Source organism: Pongo abelii, chromosome 4 (genome assembly GCF_028885655.2).
Source record: "Pongo abelii isolate AG06213 chromosome 4, NHGRI_mPonAbe1-v2.0_pri, whole genome shotgun sequence".
Classification (NCBI taxonomy): domain Eukaryota; kingdom Metazoa; phylum Chordata; class Mammalia; order Primates; family Hominidae; genus Pongo; species Pongo abelii.
In genome coordinates, this window is record NC_071989.2 from 182,477,178 (window position 1) to 182,487,843 (window position 10,666).

Here is a 10,666-nt window from a genome sequence, read left to right on the forward strand (position 1 = left end):
AACATATATAAAATGCAGTTAATTGAGCATTTGGGGGCAGAAAGGGTGAAGCCTTCTGTGGGCTTTTGCCCTCTTTGTTGCTAGTTGAGGTCAGTGCGGGATAGGCAAGATGTTGGGAGGGTCAACACAAAGTAGCTGTGTGGAGATCTCCCTCCCAGAAGGATGCCTCACAGGGAAGGAACTTCCCATTAAAGCTATGTGGTCCTGAAGACACTCCAGTTAGTCTGAGCAGCTTTTCTGCAAGCACAGGACTGGTAATTCTGGCCACTCCGTGTCTGCCTAGTAGTAGAGAGGACTGGAGGGTCCATTTTCTGGGGTTAAGAACTTTGTTGACTCCTGCAACTGTAAGGCATCTTGAAATGGAACTGCACCTACCAGGTGGGAACAGACCACACTTCAGATATAACTGGCACCTGCCTTAAACGTGTGGCCAGTTTGCTTTAAAATTAGGGCACATGCTACCAAGCATCTTGCTGAATATGGTACTGCAGTCCTAATATAGGGGTATTCATGGTAAAGGTGGAAGTGGAGCCTTTGTCTTAACAGGGAACCAACTGAATTGGTTAAAATTTTGATCAGATTAGCAGCAATATGCAGTAGTAGACTCAACCAAGAACCACAGACTTAGTTTGACATAATCTTGGATATGTTATCCAAGGCTTATTATACAGAGTATGTTCAGAGGCCTGGCAGCATCAGCATCACCTGGCAGCTTGTCAGAAACACTCACTCTTAGGTCCCACCCCAGAACTTCTTAATCAGAATATGCATTTTCCCCAAATCACCCGTTGTGCTACTTCTGCACACACAAGGCTGACAGACACTGACACACACCACAGACTACCTCAACTAAAGACCCGTGTCAGTAATGGCTCAGGGAGGAGAGAAACAGCCCGCTACTAGCTACACCTACTAGTTTCATAGTTCCAAGTTATACGTACCAATCTTCACTGCCAGTAGATCATGTGTGGTGCACAGAGGCAGAGGACAAAGGTTGCCCTTCACAGACCTGAGGTCTAAGCTTCAACTGAAGCTTCGGAGTAAGAGTACCAAATGATTTTATTATGAAAGATAAGCCATTTATTGACCATTCACTTTTCTAAAAAAACACAAATGTGAGAATAAAATAAACATACCTAAGACTCACTGGCCCCTCCAGGACAGGAAGCAGCCCTGGACAGAGAGCCTGCAAACGAGTTTCCTTATGCCTAATGTCTGAACTTCTCACACATTCTAGGATTTCATGTTTCATTACCTATTACAAAGGAAAGGAAACTGGCTAGAAGATTCATGTACAAGAAGGTCACAACTTTAAAGCTATCTGATGCTAATGACTTGTACAATCTGGTTTGCAAACTCTGAGAGACAGTATCAAATAAGCACTGTCAAAAGACTATTCCCAGCTAACCTTTATTGTCATTGTTCTTTGAAATTGTCTTTGGGACTGGCTATGTTCTCACTGTAGCTTCCGTTTGTCCCACAGCACAAACCCTAAAGTCCACGTGCAGTCTCTATGTTCAAGTATAAAAGTCTGTTTCAGGACAACCCTGGGTTGCTGTAGTGTTTCTCTCTCTGTAGTGTCTACTTGATGTCATGCCCTTGGACACGCTGGCCAAATGGCAGCACAATGCAGGGGGTGACACGGTCAATTCTCCCACTGCCGAACTTGCTCCCCTTTCAATCTGGTCACTGCCCATGGTCAAAGTTGAAATCTTGAGATCAGTGACGACCTTGGCCTATCTTCAGTCTGAAGTTGCACTCTTATGTAACCGAATCCATTTCTTCACCAAAAATTAGCTTTCAAAAGGTGTCTGGCATATTCTAAAAAGGAAAGATAATCATATCAAAATGTTATTTATTGATAAGAGTCTATATTCACTTATATGTTCCTAAAGGAATTTACAATTAAAAAGACTTAAAATGAATGTTTTACACTCCATATTGGACTCAAGGGCTCCTCTCAATAGAGGAACAAAAAGACAATCCTGATGCTCTCGCGTTGCTCATCACTGACGCTCAAAACGCCCTAGTCAATCCACCTCACTTACTGATTATAATAGGCATCTCAGAGAATCTTAAAAAGAGAACACCAAATCAGAATGAAGGGATAAAACATACCCCAACAGTCACCAACAATGGCTAAAAGTCCACTGCTAACTTCATCACTGCTCATACTAATGTCTCCCAAAACCTGCAGAAAGCATTCTTTTGTACATCTACAGCTGTTTAAAATTACATTTAATTCCAAATTTAATTTAAAAAGGGGCAGTGTTTCTAACAGAAGAATCCCATGGTAATCGATAGTGGTAAACAAACTCCTTCTAAATTCACAGAAATCGAGTCGCACTCAAAGCGGACTCTGAATCCCGTTTAGGATACCACTTCAAAACGCACTGCTTGATTTTAAATAAAATTGCAAGCCCAAGTTAACTCATGTCCAGGAGAGACTCATTTAAACATTTCAGCAAAATAAGACCTTCATTTGAATCCCCTTTATGCACACCAATCATCCCAGCTGATTTCTAATGAAGCATCTATCCATAGCTTCCATGTTTAGCTCCTGGTGGAACAGAAAATCAGTCACTGACACAGGAAAATTCTACCAGCTGGTTCTCAGTAAAAAGTGACTTAGAACAGTAGGTGAAGTCCATCTGCAGTAAATACTTTCTGAATGATCCTCAATTACGGCCTACCCCATTCCTATCCATTTTATATATCTACAAGCCAGAGATGCATACTCCTGGACAGAAGATAGGATACTGGACCTTACGAAGTGTCCTGAGATGGAGCTGGAGGGTCCTGGCCTTCGGGCTCTGGAGGGGGTGCTGGCACAGCTGCTTTTTTCTGGGCTGCCAGGAACTCATGAATTGCTCGTTCTATTTGTGGCCTGAAGATGTGGTTAAGTTTTGGATCCACCACCTGAGAAATAATCCTGTCTACTCCAGCTTCCAACATCCCTGACCTTGTGGAGACAAACAGATCATTCTGTTATTTAGTTCCTTCGGGATTCATCTTTAGCCCCAATAAGTGTCATGTGGGAGCCCAATAAATGTCCACCTTCAAAGCTACAGCCCTTCTAGGGAGTTTAGAGGTCAATCCACTTACCACACACAGCTCAAGCTATTTTCACTTTTGAGGGGCAATTCTCAACCAGCAGCTGGTATTCCTACTGCACAATCTCACCCACAATCACCCAGCCTTGTACAAAGGAACCAAAAACAAAACTAAGCGAGCTGCTCCAAAACAACAAACAAATGACAGACTGGTGAGAAAGAGTTTGACACGTGTGGCACTGAAAAGCTTCCTCGTACTGTCAAAGCCAGTGAGCCCCGAATTTGACTCCATTTCCTTCAACATTTATTCTCTTAATAGGCTAAGAAGAAGTAGCTCCAGCAGCAACCTGTTTACTAACCCTCAAAATTTAAACAAGGCCGATCAGTCAGGGCTGGGAGTATTTACATCACCAGCAATTCACCATGGCCTTCAGCTGTAGCTGCTACCAGTAACACATAAGAAGCAACTTGGAGGCAAACAAGAAATAGATAAACAAATTAGTTCCAAGCTCCTAGAGGGCTAAATTACATCCCCAATCCTTTCTGAAGTAGAGCAAAAATCAGAGTGTATCAATATCTATATTCAAACACTTGGGACAGGGTACTGGAAATGATGGTGAGAGGAAACAAATCATATTTGGACATTCTGGAAAATAGCCGGTAAGGTTCAAAGTGAAGTGTTCTTCTCAAAGGATTGAAATATTCCAATACCATCACAAGCATTGGGCAGGTTTTACTTATCTTCCTGTAGACTTGAGGCTTCAGAGGCCATTTAAGCCTTTGGGTAAAAATAGGCCGGGCAGCAAGTGGGCAAATGGTCTGTCAGGGTACAGCAAAGGAAAGACATGAGTAAATGTACATCATGATAAAGAAGACAAGAAACAGGCTGTGAACTGGGAAAGATGATTAGTGTGTAAAGTGCTCCGTGGAGTCAATGGTAACTAACAGCTTATCGACAGGAAGCCTAGATGTAAATACACCACCATTAGAGCACTGAAGGGCACATTTTCAGGTAGACCAGGCATTAGACAGTATCTGCCCTTAGTGACGAGCATCATTAAATACAGCAAAGTTAGCATCCGGCTATGGGTCAGTTACAAAGCAAAGCCACCTCTCCTCAGTCACAAGCCAATACCTTTCCAACTTTACCAAATCACTTCCTGAGTCAGATTGACAGGGGCCTTTACTAGATGTAAAAGCTTGATATTATCAACTAAATGCCTGTGTCCCCCAGACTTCCTATGTTGAAATCTAATCCTTAATGTGACGGCCTTTGGAGGCAGGGCCTTTGGGAGGCGATTGGGTCATGAGGGCAGAGCCTCCGTGAATGCAATTTATGCCCTTACAAAAGGGACCCCAGGAAGTTAGCGAGCTCTCTTTCCACCACACGAGAAGAACAAGCAGTTGGCAGTCTACTGCCTGCAAGAAGGCCTTCCCCTGAACCTGATCATGCTGGCATCTTGGTCTTGGACTTCTAGCCTCCAGAATGGTGAGAAGTAAATTTCCATTGTTTACAACCCACCTAGTATATGGCGCCTTGTTAAAGCATCCCCGACTGACCAAAATCCCTGATCAGGGGAAACAAAGTACCAAGGGAGGGCAGCTCACTTTCCTGGAGATTCTTAAAGCTTTTGAGGAAAACATAAAATCTTGTTAGGAGCCTAACGTAGAAGATGGAATGAACAAATACTGTACAGTTAAGAGAGTTATTCGTCATAATTCAGTTCAATAGTACAGGCTAATTTCCTGTTAAATCCTCTAGGCTGTGGCACTGGGTTACAACATCTGGGCCAGAACAGCCAGGCCAGTGAGCCAATGCTCTGAAGGCCTGCAGTGTCCATCTGGGGAGAGCACCTGGGGGCAAGCAGAAAGTCTGTGTTTCAAAACTCCAGTAGATTTTGCCTCAAATTCAAAATGCTAGCAAGAATTGTGGAGAAATGTCCCAGTATTAAAGCCAAGTTCACGTTTTCAGGTTAAACACATTCTAAGTCAAATCAAAAAGCAGGAAAAAAAACAAACAAAACTTCACAGAGGTGGTAAAAACTATGAAGAGAGAAAATGATTAGCATAAAAGTCAGGAATATGGCAAACTTCTGAAAGGAGGAAGGTATGTCCGGAGCTAGGCTGTTTTAGGGGATGTGAGTCCATTTCTCGACCTGGGTGATCAGGGGATGTTCTAATTATGTTTCACTGAACTTCTGTGCACTTTTCGGTATTACAATTCCTACTAAAGAAATGCAAGAAGCGCCACATGCATACCTCTAGAATGACAACCATGCTCATTACGGAAATCAAAGCAATGTTAACAGCCTTCATACAATCATGGCAACTTTCCAAATATTTCAAAATGTTCAGTGTTTTGATTTACTCAAGATAGGGTAAACACAAGTGACTTTAGATGTGAAACAGGCTTTTCATGAGGATGAGTGATATATGTAAAGACCAGTGCCAGACATGTAATAAAGAGTTGCTTGGTAAGGGGCAGCTACTGTCCCCTTCTTTCTGAAAGAGCCCGGTGCCACCAGTCTGCTCTCTGGAGAAAGGGAAAGGCACTCGGTACTGACTCCAGAATGACAAGGCACTGGGCATCTTCTGCTATCAGGCTTCTTCCCAGCATTCAGCCATATTGGAAGTACTAGCTTGTTAGTAAAACACTTTTAAAAACTTTAAAAATCTTAAAATCACTGCATATTCACAGGAAGTTGTGAAGAAGTGTCCAGGGAGTTCCACACACACCCTTCACTCAGCCAGCTCTAATGTCAGCACCTTGCATAACTACAGTGCAATATCAAAGCCAGGAAAACGACACTGGTCCAATCCAGACCTTATTTAGACTTCAGTTACACTTGCACTTATTTGTGTGTGTAGCTCCGTGCGACTTTACCATACGAGTTGTTGCACGTGAGCACAGCACAATTCAGCGATACTTAACTGCACCATTGCAAGTTCCCCCTCGTGCTACCACTTTCAAGTCACACTCACCCCCTCCTCCCATCTGTAACCCCAGGCAATCACTAATGTGTTCTCCCATTTCTATACCCTCCTCCACCTCCACTTTTGTGCGTCACTCAGATAAGCTATCAATAGCACATTTATTAACTAAGGTTCAGTTTGTTACTGTGAAGTACAATACTTTATTAAGACTATGCCTTCCTGAAAGCTGTCACCATTACACTTTAGAGGTGGCAGTCCTGGTGGACTCATTTATTTCATATTCACCTGTGAGAATAAAGATCCAACTCCTCTTGCCCAAGATCCAAACCCTGATATCTTGGTATAAAACTCACATATATGTTTGGACGACACTGAAACTTCAAAGAGCAGGGAACATGTCTCGCAATTTGGAATGTCTTTTGATGCACCCAGTAGAGATGCACACAGGAGGCCTTCACAGGCTGCAGAAACTGGAATTTCAATTGAGTACTCTGCTTAACCTTAATTATAATAAAGGAGCAGACTGCTGCACCTCCTAAGTGATACTTGATATAAAGTCCCATCAACCTTGACTAAACAGAGACCTCAACCTTCTTGTGCATCACACTTGTGATGACTGCCTTTTCAAAAGCTTTAAATTCTGCTTACTTACTGAACCACACTCTGCCTCAGACCATTTCGCAATTGGTTTTTGTTCATTGTAGGATTCCATTCCTGCTTGTCCAGATGTGTTGACACAAAATTATCCACTTTCTGCCTCAGGTTTTGGTAAGCTGGCTAAAATGTTAAAAAGAAGAGGCAAGGTCAGAAGTTACATGCACCAAAGTTTTGAACTTAGTCTCTCAGAACAGTGCTTTTCACAGAAACGTTATTAAGTCTAAATACACTTCCACCGTGCACGAAGATCACCATGCAGTGTGGCAGCCAGGAATTAATGGTTAATGCAAGTGCCCACTTTATGGTGGGTGGGCACAATGCCAGGCGCTTCACTTATTCCATTTGCTTTTAAGTAACTCTACATGCAGCAGGCCTGACAACAACCCACAGCCTGGACCCACAGCTGGGCAGCCTGCAGCCAAGCTACCAGCTGAAGCCTTCCTAGCTCAGCTGAACTTTGGTAGACCTGCCGCCCCATGAGCATGTGAACAAGTGCTGGTTATAAGCTGCTGAGATTCAGTTTGCTAGGCAGCATTACTGTGGCAAAGTTTGCTAACAGTCAGGGAAATGAAGTTGACAAAGGAACCAGCAGGCCTCAATTCCATGACTGGCCTCTTCCAAAAGGCTGAGAGAGCAAACTCAAAGACTCCACTAAACTTGGAAAAGAGAAAGGCAAGGAAATGGGGGCAGAGGAGTAAAATTCACAGATACCATGTGCTATCTGCCCAGTAACGCCTTCTTTCTAATAACTGTCTTCCTCTCTTCACAAGGGTAGGGCAGAGGGTGCCACAGGAGTGGGTGCCTGAGCTACGCTAAGACAATGCAGACATTCCCTGGGATTTCCCAGATTGGAGCTGACAGCCTCTCTCTAGAGGAAGAAGCTGTAAAATGTAATCAAGAGATACTAGTAACCAAATGGATAACTCCACTCTGAAGCAACAGTAAAACAGATATCAACAGAGATGAAAGACATAGAACGAATGGGGAATATCTGGTTCCAAACGCATGCCTACCCTCTGGGAGAGTTTGTTCATTCAATCCTTCCTTGGATTCCAGGAGACAACAGATTCTCCCCTTTGCATAAAGCAGTTAGGATTATTTTTGTCCCTTGTAAGCATAAATCCTGATACTATACCGTCTGCTCAAGATAACTCACCTGGTTTGAGATGATACGAACTGTTTACTGAAAAAGGACAAAGGACAGTGAACATCACCACCAAAACACGTAACAAACCCAGGCGATATAGAATCATCTCAGTTCAAGAAGTCAAAGAAACTCATGAGCCCACTCATAACGTTTTACTGTACTACCAACCCCTCCACCTGTTCACTTATCAGTTCTATTTGTTTTTGGATGCAGTGCAAAGTAAATTACAGACATCTGTTCAATTTCCCCTAAATACTTCAGCAGTCTGGGGTGGGGCCCAAAACGTGCATTTCTAACAAGTTCTCAGGTGATGCTGATGTTAATCCAAGCACCACGCTTTGAGAACCACTGGGCTAAAGCAACAAAGGTCTCAGATAAGATATGCCTGAAAAAACACTATCTTCAAGAATTAAAACAACCTGGAATTCTCAGAAGGAAAGCTAAGGAGCTGTACATGGGAAGGTTCCAACCACTCTCCCTCAACAGCCGCTCAAGACGGTAGTCCCCTCCCACTCAAGGGATACGTTCCAAGACCCCCCGTGGGTGCCTGAAACCTCAGGTAATACTGAACCCTATATACACTACGCATGAATTTCTTTGAGGGCCATTATAAAGTAAAATAAGGGTTACCTGAACACAAGTACTTCCATACCGCAACAATTGGGTAAATGAAACCGCAGAAAGCAAAACCTTGGATAGGGCGGGCTACTGTAGTAGCTTTTGTTTTAAAATCACACAAAACCTAACGGAATATGAGAAATATGAATGGAGAACTTGTCCTAGGAAAGGTGAAAGCTCTGTCAATACATACCTGGGACGTATATGTATTAAATTACTTTGTTTCAAGGACAGACTTCTAAGTTGGGCTTTTCATCTTGGAGAAGGAACAATGTATACCACTTTCTCTCTCTACATCCGTATTTACCACCTGGTTTACATGTCAGTTTTCTATCCTAGACTATAAGCTTTGAGGATGGGGTAGTGACTTATTCCTGTAATCACACAGCTTGGCAACTAGAGGCCAATAAACGTTCAACGAATAAACAGACTACGTTTTTCCCTATCTTAAGGTCTAATTCTAAGCTCACGATCTTGCTGTGAGGTAAGCAAAATGTTTCCATGACAGGCTCTGGTAGGAGAAATCACTACCCTGTAGGAGTCCAGTGACAGGGTCTCCTAACCTACAACCACAGTCGTGGTTAGACAAGTTTTGAAAAGGAAGAAAATGAACACTCCAGCAACTACTGTATGTCTGATACTTAACACCCATTATTTCATTGAATCCAAACCACCCTGACGAGCAGGTAAAGTGAAATAGTGTTTTACTGGTGGGACTGACCAATGGCATTAGGATCTAAACTAGGCACCAAATCTCCTTTAATCAATGATGAAATGCAAAATGAGGGTGCTGTTTCTACAATTTATCTTAATTCAACCCCGTACTAGTCTGCAAACAATGAGCTACAGAAAATGAATAAACAGCAATAAAATGGTGATGACTGTGTGTTCAAATCATTGTGTTTAATGCCAACTTCTCAGTGGTGAGTACAGAACAGGTGGAAATTCTAAAGCACGCTTGCTTATCTACTTGGTTTCGAAGTTTGTTATTAAGGGCCTTAGAGGAGTTCCATCTTGGGAATGATACTGTCTAGGCTCTAAAACCCACACTGAAACCCCAAGTTCGGAGAAGGGACTGGGTAAAATCACAACTAGTAGTAAATGTATCAGGCAGGAACGCACGGTGCATCGCTCAGAAAGCTCTCCGTACTGTCCCAAGCAGTGTAAGACCTCCCTGCTGAGATTTCTAAGCTATCTTTTGTTTTGCTCTCGGCTTTCGAAAATCAAAGCTGCCACCCGGCGGCTTCACGTGCAGCCCCGCTCCCCAATCCCCAGGCGGCCGCAGCTACCTTGGTGTCCACGTCGGCCAGGCAGTCCCGGCGGAAGCTGTCAAAAAGGCCCCGGCTTTTGAGCTGCTCCACGATGAGAGCGATGAGCTGCGGGTCGCCGGGAGGCAGCGAGGCCGGGTTGATGGAGCCACCGCCCCCGCTGGCCCCAGTAGCGCCAGTCGCTGCCCCGGCAGAGGCCTGGCCAGTTCCGCCGCCGCCCACCGCGCCAGTTCCCCCGCCGCCGCCGCCGTCCGCCATGGCTGCGCCCCGGGCCCACAAGGGAGACCGACTATAGCTTCTTCTCCAGGACAGAAGGCCTAAAACGTGTAGAGGTGGTGAAGGGGGCGGTGAAGGAGGAGGGCCCCAAGGCGGCAGCGGCGGAGGTGACGGTGGTGGTGGTGGCGGCGGCGGGGGCGATGGCGGCGGGGGCGGTGGTGGGGGCGGCGGCGGCGAAGGCCCCCTCTGATACCGCAGAGGTTGTGGTGGACGCGGCAGAAACGGCCTGCTCGATTCCAGGCGCGCCCCAGATGGCGTCACCGTTGGCCTTTGCATTGTGGGGCGGGAAGTTTTCTGTGCCCATCTCCGGCGTTCTTTATAGGCAGCGGCCTAGCCGAGAGAAACTACAACTCCCGGCAGGGCTCGGGCTTGCTCGTCGCGATTTCGCGGGGCAATATGGGAACTGTAGGCGCAGGCCTCGTGATCGCTGCAACCCGCCCGGCCTTCCCCGCCCACTCTCTGCTGACTTCCCATTCAATCAACACGTCCCAGCAGTGCCTGATTATAACAGTCATCTGTGGAGCTGATTAAAAGTATAGATTACCAGCATTATTTCTTAAAGATTTTGATCCAGTATTTACGGGTCGAGACCTAGCAATCTGTGCTTTAGCATGCAGTCCCACGTCCTTCTTGAACAACATGTTCCGGGAAATTCCGGAAACAGTGGAACAGTCAAACTTCTATTGTTCAGAAATTTGTGGGTTTCCCTCCTT

At 44.8% G+C, this 10,666-nt stretch overlaps 1 protein-coding gene across 2 annotated transcripts; it reads right to left on the reverse strand.

Moving 5' to 3' along the window:
- Positions 1–1,057: 1,057 nt before the first annotated feature.
- BOD1 (biorientation of chromosomes in cell division 1) lies at positions 1,058–10,176 on the reverse strand. 2 transcript variants are annotated; one of them, XM_009241294.4, is made up of 3 exons: positions 9,699–10,176; positions 6,640–6,764; positions 1,058–1,821 (listed from the first exon to the last, which is right to left on the reverse strand). In XM_009241294.4, exons 1-3 carry the CDS (start codon positions 9,933–9,935, stop codon positions 1,794–1,796), a joined length of 390 nt encoding a protein of 129 aa, XP_009239569.4. In that variant the 5' UTR covers positions 9,936–10,176; the 3' UTR covers positions 1,058–1,793. The 2 variants fall into 2 exon arrangements, with proteins under 2 accessions (XP_009239569.4, XP_054412228.2); XM_054556253.2 differs by lacking the exon at positions 1,058–1,821 and adding an exon at positions 2,766–2,962.
- Positions 10,177–10,666: the final 490 nt, after the last annotated feature.